The 17,640-nt window shown below is 38.4% G+C and overlaps 1 protein-coding gene across 8 annotated transcripts in view; it reads right to left on the bottom strand.

Annotated features, from left to right (window-relative positions):
* LOC100745576 (sodium/potassium-transporting ATPase subunit alpha) overlaps nt 1-17,640 on the bottom strand; it is a 170,552-nt gene that overhangs the window by 6,224 nt on the left and 146,688 nt on the right. For 6 of the 8 annotated variants that reach the window (XM_012384465.3, XM_012384470.3, XM_012384468.3 and 3 more), the window contains 6 exons: nt 15,790-17,515; nt 14,905-15,141; nt 11,219-11,520; nt 9,740-9,834; nt 467-641; nt 103-335 (listed from right to left, as the gene is read on the bottom strand). In XM_012384465.3, coding sequence (XP_012239888.1) covers nt 103-335; nt 467-641; nt 9,740-9,834; nt 11,219-11,520; nt 14,905-15,141; nt 15,790-17,515 — 2,768 coding nt within the window. Of the gene's footprint in view, nt 1-102; nt 336-466; nt 642-4,367; nt 4,463-9,739; nt 9,835-10,841; nt 10,937-11,218; nt 11,521-14,904; nt 15,142-15,789; nt 17,516-17,640 lie in introns of all 8 variants that reach the window. The other 2 variants (XM_012384467.3, XM_012384466.3) reach the window with 2 other exon arrangements.

Here is a 17,640-nt window from a genome sequence, read left to right as displayed (position 1 = left end):
CTAATCTTGTAGAGAGTGTACGGTATAAAATCATTTTTTTACACGTGTCTTGGATATAGGAAAATGATTTAAAAAACGTATTAAACGTAATTAAAGGCTTACTTGAGGGGGAACATGCGGAGACCCTTGTCCATGCCGGGTGTGTAGCTTAGGAACGCGGCGAGGGCGGTCTCGAATATTAAACCAAAGTTCAGGGCCCAGTTTCTCATTCCCTGGTGGATGATGGAATTACGTCGCGTCTTACAAACGATCAGATCGGCCCACTGCACGATAACGATCGAAACGAAGAATGCTGTGTGGCAGGTGAATTCCAGTGTCTTACGATCCCTGTATGTCTGTGAAAATATAATGAGGATATAAGTGAAAATTATTCTTAACTTTAATTTCTGAAATTTATATTTAAATATTTGATAGAAGAAATAAATTATGATTGAGATTTGTTATTTGATAGTTTCTTAGAATTTACCCATTCCTGGCCATAGCTGTCACGAAGATCATTGATAGCCTTGGAGTCCCATTGTTTTCGAATACCGAAAAGATGCAGCGGCAGGAATCCGTTCTCAGCCATAATTACGAAGTAGACGAAGAAGCCGGCGGCTGCCTGGATCATACCGATCTGACCATACGCCATCGAAATAAGCCTGTGCATAGAGAATTCCATTTAGATAGTCGTCGATCGCTCGGAATCACGGGCTTTGCGATAAGATTCTGACTTTCAAGGAATTCATTTCTGCTTCAGTGTACTAACAATTTCTTCAGAAACGAGGAGAAGTATGTATACGATATGCAAAAAATAGAAAAAGAAGATTTCAATTAAAAATCAAAAAGAACATGTACATAGTTCATGCTCGGCTCTAATTTCTTTACCGTTCTAGGCATTCGAGGAATCTAAAAAAAATTCTAGAATACTTATCAATGTCTCTGTTACGTTGCATTATGGTTTGTTAAGTGAAATATCCAATACTCTTTCCGATAAAAATAGAAATTCGGATAAAGAAAATCGAAAAGTGAAATTTTACTACGGCCTTGCCTATAAAGAGATAAAACACGAATCGAGCAAAGATGATCATTGTTTTAAAATAAAAATAAATGTTCGAATGAAAATACAAACGTCCGTATTGAAGAAGACTTTTGAAGTTATTTTAAAAAAGCATCAATTATTCACAAAGGTACTACCCAAGGTATCAACTAAGCTATCCCTACTTTCTATATCCTGGGTATATTTTTAAAGAATAAAAGACCTAGGAAAATATTATTGCAAACTCTTTGAAAGTCAGACGAAGCATCTGTATGTGTCTGCCACTAATCATCTAAGTTCGCCTCTAACAGCCTAAGGTGGTGTTCATACGGAAGCTGTAGTCACCTAGGATTTGAAATGCGGATTACTTACCGACTCGGAACGCAGGCGGTAACGATCGATTCTTCACACTGATGCATGCCACACAAAGCGCAAGGCACAAAGACGCACACATTTTTCATGGTTATTCATCATCAAGCCTCACGGTGTATTTTCTCAAAAAGATAAACAATAATCGAGCTTCCTACATGCAGATTTTGGTGCACATGCAAAAGGTAGCTCGGTGAAGCCGTGAGATTTGACGTGGTCAGCAAACGTATCGAAGCAGCATCAAGTATTCATTAGCATCCGTGTGTGATAATTTCATTATAGAGCTAACTATGTGGCTGGTTGTTTTTTTGAACCTTTTATACTTTGCTACAAAATTCGTGGCCATAAGAATATTGGAACTTTCGGTCGATTGATTTATTGTTTTAATAGATTAGTATTTTTAAGAATCGATTGGAAGTTATACAATTTTTAGAAGTTCCACGAGCTTCGATCAACCTCGAATTTAATTACCGAAATTCAATATGATAAAATCCTTCGAATTTGTGTAAACGTACAAGTTTCATTAGGGACCTACATATTTTACAAGCTCTATGTAATAAAGTTGTTATAGTTAACGTAATAAATGCTTAATCATCGTCAATAAATACTTGATCGTATCAAATTCGATCACCACAATTTAATACACAGAATAGCAGGAAAATTTATCGCTATTCGAATTTCACACGAAGATTTACTACTATCAAGATTATTATATTTCATAAACAACCAGTTCACATCGATTAGTTCCACAACCATAATAATATCATTCCCATGCACCAGGCCGCGTGTCACGCATTATCATCAGTCAATTAGCTTGGTCAGGCGTTGCAGATCGAATAAAGAAAACGAAGAAAAATCATGGCGTATAGTTTTTAAATCAACGGATCACGCGTGTGAGGCACGCGGCGAAAGATTTCATCGGTCAAGAATATTAGGATAGAAAATAGAGCGGGCAGTAAGGCGCGTCGTCGAAGATTATAAAATAAATTACAAGCTGTTAGTGACCCATTATTTCTCGTTCGTGTTATCACTTCATCGTAGTCAGCCTTTTAATAACGTAAAATCGACTTGTTGATTATTCTGAACATTGTTCAGGCCGTGCACGTTTCTATCACTATCATCGTTATTATATTACTTTTTCTATAAATTACGAAGCAGCTCAGCTTAGTTTCGCTCATTCTTATTAACTTGTTAACTTTTTTCGCACATTTCCTCTACTAATCTATTTTTCTTTTTCTTTTTTTTTAATTGTCAATACTTTCTAAGTTTCAGCTTTAGTACACATCGCACACATACGTAGTGCAATGGCTACGAAAATACGTGTAAATCGTTTGTAAAAGAAACAAATAAAAGCTGGACCACAAGTTTTTTTTTTTTAATTAGGCGCAAGACGAATCGGCGGTTAGTTTCGTTCGAGCCGTTCGATCGAATCTTTTTCTCTAAGTGTGGCAAAAGCATTTGGCATTCCCAACACTGTAACTGTTCCTAGATTAGGTTACTTGCTTGTGCTATCACTAATCAACTAATTTTCCTAGAGACTTTGTGTTACTTTCAGCCTTCGTCGAGGCTTTGTAGAGTGTCAACCGAGACTCTTTCAGATCTTTTGTCTTCTTTTCTTATTTTATTATCGTTTTCTATTTTTTTTTTTACCGATCTTATCTTTTTTCGTTCATCTTTCTGACAAATCTCTCGACCAGACTAATTTTACTAAATTGTTATCACATTTACTCGGTTTAATGGAACTTTAATCGATACTATATCTATCTTTTTTATTTTGTTTCAAGTGTTTTTGATTCGGGAGAAGAAATTGGTCGCGATTTCGACTTTGTGTTTACGTGTGTGAAATTTCTCAAATGTTTTCCATGTCTTATCATTTTTTTTTCAACGGAGTGCAGACGAAAGTGCACACAATAAAATACGATATAAAAAGAACAATTTATCATTGTCGCGTGCAGTAAGAAAATAAAGATCAAGCGAGTGACCATCGAGACAATGAGAGATCTGTAGTTCAGAAATAAAACGTATGATTCCGACATTTCAGTAGACACTCTGTCAATGGTGTGTAACAATCATGTGTTCCGTGTGTTATTTGCGTACGTATGCGTACACACATACGTACGCGTCCAGTGTGGTGCGTAAGACAGGCCAAATATTAATTAGAAATTTCTAATTCTCTCCTTAATTACTAATTTCTTCATACTTCGTATCAATTTTATATAATTTGTTTTATCATATTATATAAATAATTTTCTTTTCGAATAAAAAAAATTTTTGCTGGTTAATATGAGGACGTAAGCTTTGTCAAAAATTCGTCAGAGATGTTTGAGAGCACAATTTTGCACATCTAATAAAATCCTCACGAATTCTATGAATTCAATTTCTCGAATTCTGGATTTAAATCTCAGAGCTCTACGGAAGAAATTTACACGATTTCGAAACTGACTGGCCGACTTGCTATTCGAGATTCATTGTTCAATATCATTTCCATGGAATAAAAAATATCCATTCGAATGCCTTTCGAATTTTCCTTCATTCTCAAAGGTATAATACGATCCTTCGAACTTCAACAATTCTACGAAATTCACGATAATTTATCTCGAACACCGCTGACTTGATTAATCTCCGATAAAAATTCTAAGATCATCTAGGAAGCTCTTTTCTATACAGAAGCTATGAGAAACTATGAAATTCTCAGTCTAAAAAAAAGAAAACAAAGAAGATAACATAAGGAGGTAAAGCTATAAACAAAGTCTCTCAGAATAATCAGCAGCAAAGATTTGACCATCCAGCGCACCACGTATCTGTGTGTATGTCTCTCTGTATATGAATATGCATGTATCTCTGTACGTTTCTCTGTACGTTATATGTAAGTAGGTGTTCGTGTTCGAATGTTAATATGCGTCTGCAGCTTTGGGTGTGAGTGCATGGGTTTTTGCTAGATAATAGATTGGTTTCTCTGGTGGGTAGTTGGGAGACCCACCTTCGGTTGACAAGATTGTCTCTGTAAGGATCGCGGGGCTGGCGTTTCATAATGTCCGACTCCGGTGCCTCGTAAGCTAGCGAGATGGCCGGCACCTGCCATCCACCATTGATTAGAAAAAATACGTGTACCAAGCACCCCGTACACCGTACAAGATAGATATATATACACACATGTATGCATATTTACATTATATTTACAAGATTAAAGTGCAGACGAAAGAGCCAGGAAGTGCCACGTGATCTTACACTTGTAGTCAATACAGAGCTGACCAAGGAAAAAAAAGAGAGGTTCGTGGCTGTTTTCCATTGGCCGTGGTTCCTACACTTCCTCTCGTTTCGTTCTTCCCACAGGAAAATTATAACGAAATTTTCGTACGCTTCCTCCTGGGGAACAACTACCAAGGGGCTGATCTTCCGCTGAATTGCAACTTTTATTGTTACGTATATTTATAATTACGTATAAGCTTACGTAAATATCTTTGTATGTATGTAGAGATATGTAAAGTAGCAATATCGGTACCGAAAGTACGATATAATCGTCCATCGTTTCTTTGCGAGTTTGTAAGTTTGCTTCATTCAGCGTTCGAAGAATCGGTCCTCTGAAACGAAGGGAAGATACGCGTAATATTTCGCACATTGAACGTGACTGGAGGATCGTGAAAAAGGTTCCTCGAATCACGAATGTGATCTGTGTAGAAATATTCCGTGTAGAATGATCACGATCACTTTCATCTAGACTTCCTTACTTTTTCCTGCACCTCGAGTACGTATAATTTAAGCTTCAGTTTTGTTAGTACGTATCTCCACAGGCATATGACCCCTCGATGCACAGAGAGACGTTGTCACGACAATATTTTCAACGCTCGTTTGTCCTCCTACGATATCCTCGAACAACGAAAAATGTCGACGAATCAGTAAACCGGAAAATATTCCACATACTCAATGGAAAAGAAACAGATAGGCTGCTCTCTGGTGCACGAGGGATCGTGAATGGCCTTGTTCCTCCCATGTTATATTAATATAAAATGCACATCGTGCCCGGTGAGAGTCACGAGCATCAGATGATAAATTTCGATCGGCGAAGAAAGGTGGGTATCTTTATAATAATTAAAAAAGTATGTCTCGCTCGGTCGTTCAGCGGTCGTTAGAAAGTTGCCAGTCGCAGAAGTGGTAGAAGGCAGCGGCGGTAGGCAGCGCATTACAGAATAAAATGTGAGAGGACTGTAAAGAATAAAAAACTGCAAAGAAGAGATCATGACACCTAAAAAAAATTGGTACAAAGTGGTGCCATATTTATTTTGTTCCGTCTCAGATTACTTCTTTCGTATTTCTCTCTCTCCCTCTCTTTCTCTCTTTCTCTCTCTCTCTCTCTCTCTCTCTCTTATTTTTCTTAATCATCTTATCGTATTTCCCTTCGGTCACGGTATCTTTCGTCTCGTTCGTTACGGTTCGTCTTATGCGTGGATACAATTTATGAAAGTATAACAAATGGTTAAATAGGTGATATAGTAGATCAAACAGTGGATAATATAAAATATAGAAGTAGTAGCAGCGGCACAGCTGTGTGACAATAGAGTATTTAAGAAAAGTAGTATAACGATAGTAGTAGCTATCTTCTTTTTTCTTTAATAATAATAATAATAATAATAATAATAGTAGTAGTAGTAGTAGTAATGGTATTATTTACTGGTAGTAACAGTAAATATGCGTGTGTGGTCGTGACGGCGTTATTATTGTAAATTGTAAAAACAAAAAAAAGAAACGGTAGTAACGAGAGAAGTGTGGTAAACAATCGTGAGAAAGGATTTTATGCGAAAAGATAATGACTATATGGATATGGCGGGATCGATATTACGATGATGATCGGAGAAAAAGGGGGTCAACGATAATTGCTAATAATACCGATGATAATGATGACAATGATGCTGATAGATAATAACGATAATAATGATAATAATGAGATAATTAGCAAGGGGATGAATAGTAAATATAATATATATATATATAAATATATATATATATAATACGACTATATCGATCTATGTAGACAATTATATATAAAATAGAATCGAGACTCAACTAGCTATGACTCTCAGAGGCGAACATCGTTGAACAGGAACAACATCTATTATTAAACCTTTCGATAATTTATAAAGAATCTTAACACGTGTTATCGTATACGCACGCTTATCTCTTCCTTCTTTTTATAAAAAGCTACTTTTTTTTATATATATAAAAAGGTATTTTTAAGATTAAAGCGAGACAAGCAGAGTCGAGAATTTTCATTAAACAACGATTCACCGATACTGAAAGAAACAATCTCCGTGTAACATTGGCATTTTGTGAAACTCCGCTTCAAATTTATTGTTCATCGATCCCTTCGTCGAGTTTCGAAACGAACGTGTTAAGACTTTCTACGACGACCACAGTCGCTCCTTTCAACGAGACTCGCCTTACACTACTAAGTCTCAAAACTAAGCCCGTCACTTGGTTACAAGATCGTCGAGAATCGATCGATGCAGAAGTAGCAACAATCGGAATCGAACTGAGTTGTGGAACTTCTTTAGCCAACATCTTCAATAAACAAAGAACCACATGCGACAACCACGAAATTACGTCATGTTCTGCATCGGATTCTTCCACACGTTTCTCTTCACGAGTATGTAAACTTGTTCACCTTTCCGTCTGCGCATGTCCATTTTCGACTTCAGATCAAAGAAAAGTGAATGACAAGTGTCTTGTAGATAGTAGAGTTGACTTATACGATATCCGAACGTTCAACGACCATCGTCGATGATATTCAGGACCGTTTAATCGGTCGACTGGAAAGAAGGATCGTGTTGTACTTGGGTGGTTGGACGTAGCGATCAAGAATCGAAAAGAAAAAGAAAAGAGCAAAGGGAAACGAAAGATCGGTCGTTGATGTTTCAACGAGGCAAAGTAACGACTTTCGCCTGTTGCGTAAAAAGGCAGTCGAGGTTGGTTGAGGACGAGATACAGAAGACGATAAGAGCGAAAAAGGAGAGAAGATTGGAAAATAAAACGTCGGATGAAGCAATGAAATTGAGAAAGTAGGTGAAGTAAACAATTTTACGTAATAAATAATACTATCTAACAAAAAAGGATTTATAGTAATGATAATAATGACGATGATGATGATGATGGTGTCGTATCGGAACTCGTGGACGACGTGTTGTCTGGTAATTAAAAATATGAATGATCGGATGGAAAAGCGACGAAGATCGAGGAGATCGATCTGTGCTCCTTTGAATCTCGATACGTCATCACCGATGAAACTGATTTTTTTTTTTTTTTTTTAGAAGAATAAAACGAAAACGAGGGAGAAAAGAAGAGAAAAGGACTTCCTTGTCCGTGGTGGGCCAAACGTGGCAGACGATCGATGACAGCGACAGAACTTTTTGATAAAAAGGGAGGGTGGCGAGAAGATTAGAGAAAAAGCTGAGCTGGAAAATATGAAGTAGAGAAATAGTATCATAGAGAAAGTGGCAGAGGAAGTGAATAAATAGATAGAGATGGGCTTACCTTTGGCGTTAACGAAATAACACACACAAATTACAAGCGAAGATCACCGTTACGGAAGCGACTGCTTGACTGGCAATATTTGTATTTTGTCTTTCTTTTCGTGTTCATTCGAAGGAATGAGGAAAATCTTCGAAAAAGGAAGTTGACTGATTGCTCGTCCTACGATATTTTAACAATTCCAGCAAATACTTTTTCTCCGCAGATGACATTTTATGATAATCGATTTATATCGTACGCGATCTAACGATAATATGGATAACAGATTGTCGATAAAGTTAATTTAACAGACGACAGGCAAAGCTCCTCGCGCGATCTCAATTGAAATTGTTTCGTCGAACAGTCGAAATCGAGTAGAATCGGTTAATCGTGGACGAGCAAACGTCACCGATCAAGACTCACAATCCAGCTTTGATAGATAGAGAATATATTAAAAGTTGAGAGTAGATAATAAAGCTCTATAGTGTGTGAATAATACCCAGTCACCAAAATGCCCTCACGTGTTTTTATACCTGCGTGCACCATTCTGTTACCTTGTTCGATCATTCGGTCATTTATCATCTCCTAGCGTGTCTGACAGTCCTTCGACCAAGGCATCGGAACAAATTAAACCCACAGCCTTTAGCGTTTCGACCAACAAACTTACAAAGCGAGGAAACGCAAGTAGGAGAAAAAAGATACGGAAACAAAAGAAAAATATAGAAAATTATATATATATATATATACGTATATACAAGAACCATGTACCAAAATTTCCTTATGTTCCTGTTTTATCTCAAAATACGCGTTCGTTCACGTGGAAGCTCGAGCGGGAAAGCTTTCTTTGTGACAGAAAAAGCGTTTTAGACAATCCTTCAGACAGTTATGCTTCTCTTCAAATGCGAAACGCAGGATTTTATCCATATTCTTTTTTTTTTTTTTACTTTCTTTCTTTCAATGCGATGCGTTTAGTTGAAAAGTGGCATTCACTCGCGAAACAGCAACCGTTTGGTCGTTCACGTAGAAATTCGTTCAACAAACACAGTACAGTCAATTAATTCGACAAACTTTCCACAAAAAAAAAAAAAAAAGGGAAAAAGAAACAGAGAATGGAACGTAAGACGAAGAAAATAAAGAGAAGAACTGAACACGAAGAACAGAATACAACATCGAACAATTCGTATGCACACGGACAAAAATCAGGCTAGGGATTAATTTGTAACACGAGAATCGTTGTCACCTCGTTCACAGTTCCTCGTGGTCTGCGCGTATGATCGGACAACGAGTTTATACGATTTTTTTTTTTTTTTTTTTGGGGCTAGAAACGTGTCGTGATATATCTCAGTGTCGTTATTTGTTTCTTTTTTTCTTCTTTCTTTCTTATAGTGTCCGAGAGTATATACGAGACAGAACTAGCTACTGTACAATAACGATAGGAATAATATAAGAGGTGTAACGACCAATAGATGGGCAATGGAGACTCTTCTGTGACCTGATTCCTGAAGTCAAAGTTTCATCGTATTTTCTTAGAAAAGATTTTCAATACTGTGTCACTTATTTCATTCTATTTTCAATTTATTTCGTTCTTTCAATTCTTAAGTAAATTTCATTTAAGAAAAAATTAACGATGTGATAATTCTTGTTAGATATATTTAACCGTATAAATGAATAAAGCTTCAAGAATCAAACAGATCATGTCACCGATTACTCTTTCTGACCATAAAAAGTATCAGTGGTGTAGTAGTAGTAATAGTAGTAAGTAGTAGTTGTAGTAGTAGTTGTAGTAGTAGTAGCAGTAGTAGTAGTTCATTTTTTTTTTGTCAAGACTCGGTTATGTTGTTGATGTGTTACCTTTCGTTAACTAGCTTGTCAGTGAAGGGGTTTCGTGGATGTCGCTTCATAATATCGCTCTCTGCCTCCTCGTAGGCAAGTGAGATGGCTGGCACCTGACGTCATATTATCAACAGGCTCAGTAACAACGCCAATAGTTAGAACAATGATGAGTATCGTTTCTTGCTGACCCGCGATACAAGGATGCTGACTATCCTCGCTTTTTTCAGATTCACGGATTCAAAAAGAAATATAAATAAAGAAAGAATCGATGCAAAAGTGGAGAACATTCTTTCTCTGTCATTTTCACAAAATTTCTATACACTCTTTGAGCAATTTTATGTTTGTTTTAACGGTTCGCGAGTTCCCCTGAAATACGGTTAGCTTCAAATTGCAATAATTATCTTCTAATTACAACGTGATCAGTCAGCATTCTTGCGACCAGTGAGTATCATACGATGAGAACGCAGAAAAGGTAAGCAAAAAATCAACTGAGAGAACCAAATCGATCGGAGCAATGAGGCAGGAAGTGTGAAGGGATGAAAAAGGATGTACTTCGGGATCGGTTTTCCCCCGGATCATCAATTCGATGATCTTGCAAAATTCCTTCGAGAATTTCTTCTTTCGTATCTGGCTCGTCACATCGACTGTGCTTTCGCTGGAAAAACTTGATTATATCTGAAAGTACGAGTACCTTGATCCTAAATGAAACCTCTTCTATCTCTAAACTCGCATCTAAATATATATAACACAAAACATAATTAAAGGATCTAGTCTCAGCACAAATTTATCAAAGTTGGATCAAACAGAAATTAACGCGTCTCAAGATCTCAAACAGGATCAAGATTCTCGTGTTCCAACAATTTAACAGAGAGACAAATTATCTCGTATGTGCAGCGATTCCTCTGCAGATTGGTTTTCGCAAACACGGCCACCTAAATAAAAAGGGTACAATAACTGAAATCGATAAAAACTAGCTTCCATTCGTCAAAAGGATGTTCCTAGATGGTTGATCTGGCGATACTGCGATTACCGGAGCTCTAGCTTGTCCTAAACAATCGCACGAGTCTAACTCGATGTACTTCGAGAAGCTATCTTTCCCGCAAATTGAAAAATAAAAGACCTTTCGTTGACGAGGTTGTCTCGATAAGGATCACGAGGCCTTCTCTTCATGATATCCGATTCTGCATGCTCGTACGCCAAGGATATGGCTGGCACCTGGCAATTCATCGTTTTTAAACACACAATCAGCACGTATGGACTATTCCACGGACGAATGGAATCGATTATTCCAATGATAAATATTCAGACAATTACGTAATGCTGAAAATCTTCGATTAAGAATAGGCGAATGTCAACGACACCTCGATCGATTTCATCGGAATATGAAACTCGTCGAGGAGTCGCCGAATTCGATACGAAATCTTCGCTGTTTGCGTTTCGAGCATGTCTAACATGTGATAGAGATGATCGAAACGCGAATGGTAAAATGCGACTCACCATGTCCGTTCCCAAGTCGATGCAGAGAATAGTGACGGTACCAAGAGGCAGAGGAATGTCGCAAAGGATGAACGCCAGGAAAGGTGAGATCTCGGGGATGTTCGAGGTGAGGGTGTACGCGATGGATTTCTTCAGGTTGTCGAAGATCAGTCGACCCTCCTCGACACCGGTCACGATCGAGGCGAAGTTGTCATCGAGCAGAATCATGTCGGCTGCTTGCTTGGACACGTCAGAACCAGCGATACCCATGGCTACACCAATGTCGGCCTTCTTCAACGCAGGAGAATCGTTCACACCATCGCCTGGAATTATTTAATAGATCCTAATGCAATTGCAAGTTAATCGAACGTCAAGTTGTATGTGAAATGATTCTGTAGGAATGGGAACATAATGCGAAGGTTTTGTTGTTGAGATGAAATGTTACAGATGGTAGGAGTATTTATAGGGTTCTACGTTGCGTAAAAACTAAGAATTAACAAAAAGAAGTTAGTTTAGAATTTGGTTGTTTTAGGAAAGTCAGAAATTTATTGAAACAAGGGAAATGGCATTTGTAGAATTAATTGGAAAAATTAGTAGAAGATTCAGTATAAGTATAACAGTGAGTATGGCAAAGGATTTCAAACGTTTGTTTGTTGCTCATTTAAATAATAATCCACGTATGGCTCTAGGAATTAACCGAGTCTAATACAGAAGATTATTGTTATATATATGCGAGGATTCATTAAGATTATTAACAAGTGTAATGTAGAATTTTCCGCAAGAAAATTCCGCAAGAAAAGAGGATTTGGTCAAGTGCAGCACAGGTAATAAACAAGCTGCAGTTCGCTACAGCAAAGGTAGAGACACGTTACATACACGTGAAATCATGTGTTACCGCATTGCATACGATAGCACGTAATATCATAAGTAGGATTTATTTATTATTTTTGTATCACCTTATACGTTGGAAACCATTCAATAACACATCGTCTCTTGTGAATAATGGAATGTGAAACCTCAAGCAGGTAGCTCTTTCGATTAAGAGGAAGATATACAAAATCCTGCAGCATTCCTGATTCAGAATAGAACGCGTAGATCAATTTGGCTATAGGAAATAAATGCAAAGAAAGAACGTCTGTGAGAATATAGTCATTTAGTTAAATAATTAGAAGAACATCCTGGTTGATACAATATGTGTTTCAGAATGACTAAAGAAGAATTTGAATTTTTGCATGGTCTAATTGAAAATGATATAAAGAAAAGAGAATAAAAAGTTTCGTAGAAATATAAGCACTCGTGAAAGATTAGCAGTATGTTCAAGGTATATTTATAATAAAATTCAAGGTATTCTTTCTTTAATTATTTTCATTAAAATGATTATTGATTTTACAGCCAACCATAACGTATATGAAGATTCTGGCCGAGAATGGGATGCTTGGTCAGGACAGAAATCTTGTTTCCGTTGATTTCGGATCTCTGCTCGTCATATTGCACTATTCAATGTGAATTTGATTTCACTTTACTCGTATCGTGGCAACTGTCCTGTCATTCTTGCCATACTTCAAAAGAACATACGAGTTTCTCTTTATTTCACATCTTCTATTACTACTAATGCTATTTATTATTTCTTCCGCCATACTTTTCAACATAGGCTTATGGCATTTATTGCTTTTTATAATTTCTAATACTCCTATCCCTTCTGTGCTATCCGTAGAATTTTTTTTCTGATCTGGATTGAACTGATTTGGCTCCCGTCTGCATTTTCTATACTGCCCTGATCTTCGTCTGTATCAATCTCATTGTTGTTGTGAATTATATCATTTTCCGACATTTGCGATTCAGGTTCTCCTATGCTACTATGCGTTCTGAAACAAATTACACTAATATAACAAATATATATATAAGAATATAAAAGATACAAAATGAGAAAATAAGAAGAAACATTAATACTTATTTTAAAACTTTACCAAGGAAGTAAGGTTTTGTTATGCTTACATTCTGGCACCCAGAAATGATAAAAGAGACGTTATTTGCCTGAACAGCCAATGTTCCCGCGGTATAATTTTCTTAGCAGCTTCGCCGCTTTTCTGCTTCACCGTTTGTCTCTCTTCTTTTCTGCGTATTTGGTTGAAATAATTTCTTCTTTTACTGTAAACTTTTGGTAATTCTCTTCAAGATATAGTTCTTAATTACAAGTTAGGATTCGGTACTGTCAGAGGAATAATAAAAGATGTTTGTAATTCTATATGGAAACCTTGAAGCCCAACTGCTCAGCCAACAAAGGAGTCCTTAAAAAATGTCCTACTAATTCAAAAATTCTGTAATTACAATAATTCCATGGTACTTTTAGTTTCAGTTGATGCTAACTACAAGTTTCCATCATTTTTTGGAAGAAAACTAGGAACTAAACAGCTCAATGTTCCACGAGCATCTCTCCTATTGTGGAGAATGGCGAGGCTCAACTGTATTTCATTGTAGGAAACGATGCATTGGTAGCAAATATCATTTGATATGAATGAAGCAAACAGGGTTATTAATTGTAGGTTGTCAGACGAGTTGCAGAAATTGCATTTGCTATTTTAACTGCTGGACAGTCTTTAGAAACCAGTTAGAAGCATAAGCAGAAGTGACAGACAAAATCATATTGGTAGTGTGCTGCCTGCATCAAATGTGACAAGTTGGAGCCTGATGTTTTACCGAAATTTTACAACTGCTTGCTTCTCTACAAAGAATAAGAATACAAAATTTTACTCAAATAGCGTTTCGAATTCGCGAATATTTTAACGAATACTTGGACTCCTTCGATGACACAGTACCGTGGCAGATGAACATGGTTCGTAGAGGAAGATTAGAAACAAAGGATTAACAAGTTTATAAAACACAATAGCAAACCAGCGTTATTTGAATTCATCTAGATTTTGTTTGTATAAATACGTAGAAATTTTAAATAATCACGATATTTGTACTTACAAGATATTTTTAACTGTCGATCAAATTCTTCTCAAGCCTCTCGTAGCATCTTCTGATTCACAGAGCCGCAGGATTTTTCGTTAAATAACACTGTACGTTTCCTCGCACTTTCTATTAATAATTCCTCCATTGTCTGCCCTGCTCACGCGACATTAAAACTGCCAGACGTCGCGGAATTGATGTCTGCTTTTACACGCGACGATACGCGAAATGCCGTAAACAGCGTGGCGTGACGCTGACTTGTTTCCAACGGATTTAAAACGATGGAAATACACCGGCTCACACTTCTCGAACGTCACGTGAAATAACCCGTTGTTACGTGATTTCACGTGACGCGAAAGTAACGCGTTTCTACCTTAAGAGTCAGTGCACTCCAAAGAACTTAAAGAGGATTATTCAGAGAAATATTATAACGTAAGTTCGTTCGGTTCAGGTATGAAGTTGTTTGAACTGATTGTTGCGTTCAAACTGATCAAATGGTTTGGTTAATACGTTACGTTCGAACTATCTAATCTATATTTTTATTTATTGTATATTCTTATGATTGGAGAAAGGAATATCTAGCAATGATCTATTCATAGACCCGGCAGAGATTGCTTTTGACAATAGAGCCATAGTGGTGAGATTGAATCGTTTGGATTTATGCGAAACAACCGTGTTGGATTTGAAACAAACGTTCACAGTGATGGAAAATATTATTCACAGGAAAGGGTAAAGAATAAGATAAAATAGCGTACCAGTTACAGCGACGATAGCACCCATTCGTTGGCAGCCTTCGACGATGATGAGCTTCTGCTGTGGCGAGGTACGGGCGAACACAATTTCGGTGTGGTACCTGAGAATCTCGTCCAGTTGGTCGGAGTTCAGTTCCCTGAGTTCGGTTCCGTGGATAACGGCGGCTTTAGCCTCGCGAGGATTGACTTCGGATACCGGGATATTCAGCCGTTGAGCAATGTCCTCGACGGTCTCGTTACCTGATCAAAAATATCATTTTCAACCTAAGTATTTTCTTCTGAGAAAGCAAGGGTGCTCGGCGTTTCGAACTGATTTTCCAATAAATTTACGTAACTATCCACTCCTTTGGGAAGTGTAGAATCGAAATTACTTATCAGGTTCCTAACAGCTGCTGCGGATTTATGAATATTTTATAAGAAGGGACAGAGTCGAAGGGGAAATTCTCATTTGCATTCTTCTGCTTGACTACGCGGTATACCGAAACGATTTGGGAAACGAGGAGATTCGGATGTAAATGTGGCAATTTGATTAAATTTGGTTAAATAGTTTCGGTGGTTACTTTGCTTTAACTAAATTTTCGCTCCTTTCTAAGCGGAAGTAGATATCCAGTTACAGGTTCAACCAGAAAGAGATTGTATTTGCTTTTCATTACTGATGTTTCCACACCATAGTTATCAAACAATTGTTATATAGTATAATCCTCTACAGAAAATCTCCCTTCAAACAGTAGAATCTCCTAATAAAAATCTCCTCGACATAATCTGTAAAAAAACTCACTAAAAACAACTAAATAACTCCAACAGAATCTCCTCGATATAACCAATTGTAAAGGATGGATTGGAAGAAAAGTAAATAAATGAGAGAAAGGAACTACCAAGAAAACTGACCTTCAGAGATGATGCCGACAGATTTGGCAATGGCTTTGGCAGTGATCGGATGGTCACCGGTTACCATGATGACCTTGATGCCGGCGGAACGGCACTTGGCGACCGCGTCGGGCACCGCAGCCCTGGGCGGGTCGATCATAGACATCAGGCCCACGAAGCGGAGTCCATCAACTGGGAAGTTAGGGTCGTCGCAATTGAATTTGAAGCCGATCGGGAATTTGTCGGACGGCAGTATGAAGTCGCAGAAACCGAGTACACGTTCACCAAGGCCACCAAGCTCCAAGTAAGCGTTGTTGAAAGCTTCCTTCATCTCTTCGTCGAGTACCTTTTCCTTACCACCGATAAAGATAGTCGAGCAACGATCAAGAATTCTTTCTGGCGCACCCTTCATCACGAGAAGATGTCGAGGATCGTCTGGGTTGTCGGATTCGTGGATAGAAACTTGATACTTGTTGGTAGAGTTGAATGGAATCTCGCAGACTTTCTTGTTGCGTTTCCTAATGCCCATAACGTCACCAAGAGCAAGTTCCATACATTTCAACAGAGCAGCTTCCGAAGCATCGCCGTTCACCTCTCTCTTCAGGATAGGCTTGTCTTCCTGGCCACCTTTGAATTCAGCACGGTTGCACAGAGTAGCAATTTTCGCCAGAGCTTTGAATCCAGGGCTGGTACGATCGTATTGAAGTCCAGATTGATCCTCCGTCGTGTCAGCTTCGATGATCTGATTGTCGAACCACATGTGAGCAACGGTCATACGATTCTGCGTGAGTGTGCCAGTCTTGTCCGAGCAGATGGTCGATGTCGAGCCCAGGGTTTCCACTGCCTCCAAGTTCTTAACCAAGCAATTCTTCGACGCCATACGTTTGGCGGTCAACGTCAAGCACACGGTCACGGTCGCTAGCAAACCCTCCGGTACGTTAGCCACAATAATACCAATCAAGAAGATAACAGCGTCGAGCCAATGGTAACCAAGGATGAAGGCGATAAGGAAGAACGTAATACCAAGGAATACAGCTACGCCAGTGATCAGATGGATGAAATGGTGGATCTCCTTAGCGATCGGAGTTTCGCCGGTGTCAAGGCCGGACGCTAAACCAGCAATCCTTCCCATTACAGTTTGATCACCACAGCAGATCACAACACCCTTTGCGGTTCCTTCAACGGCATTCGTCGAGAAGAAAGCAAGATTTTTCGTTTCTAATGGATTTTCGTTCGTGAACTCTGGAGACCTGGACTGCGGCTCGGATTCACCGGTCAGAGAGCTGTTGTCCACCTTGAAGCCCCTCGATTCGATGATACGGATATCGGCCGGGATACGATCGCCGAATTTAACATCCACGACGTCTCCAAGTACCAGTTCTTCCGCTTTCAATGTCAGTTTCTCGCCTTCCCTAATTACAGTCGCGATCTGTGGTACCATGTTCTTGAACGATTCCATGATCTTGCTGGATTTACTCTCCTGGTAATACGAGAATATGCCTGTAACTATGACCACCGCCGCTAACACGATACCCAGGTACAGATTGTCGTCATTTGGATCCTCGCTGGTCGTTGCTTGAATCGAGTACGCGATGAAGCAGAGGATCGCGCCGATCCACAACAGTAACGCGAAACCACCGAACAGATTTTTACAGAATTTGACCCATTCGGGCGTTTGTTTCGGTGGGGTCAGCGAGTTTGGACCGTCCCTTTCTAAATTCTCTTTTGCCTTCGCATGGCTGAGGCCCTGAAACAAAAATAGTTTATCGTTAGTTCATCATGTTTGCAGCATTATGTTCGATTTGTTAGAGTATTTCTCTGGTAAAGTTTGAGGTCTATTGCGATTTATAATTGTTGCCAAATCGAAGCAGT

The sequence above is a fragment of the Bombus impatiens genome, unplaced genomic scaffold (assembly GCF_000188095.3).
Source record: "Bombus impatiens unplaced genomic scaffold, BIMP_2.2 scf_0263, whole genome shotgun sequence".
NCBI classification, from domain to species: domain Eukaryota; kingdom Metazoa; phylum Arthropoda; class Insecta; order Hymenoptera; family Apidae; genus Bombus; species Bombus impatiens.
This window is presented reverse-complemented; position numbering and strand designations above follow the sequence as displayed.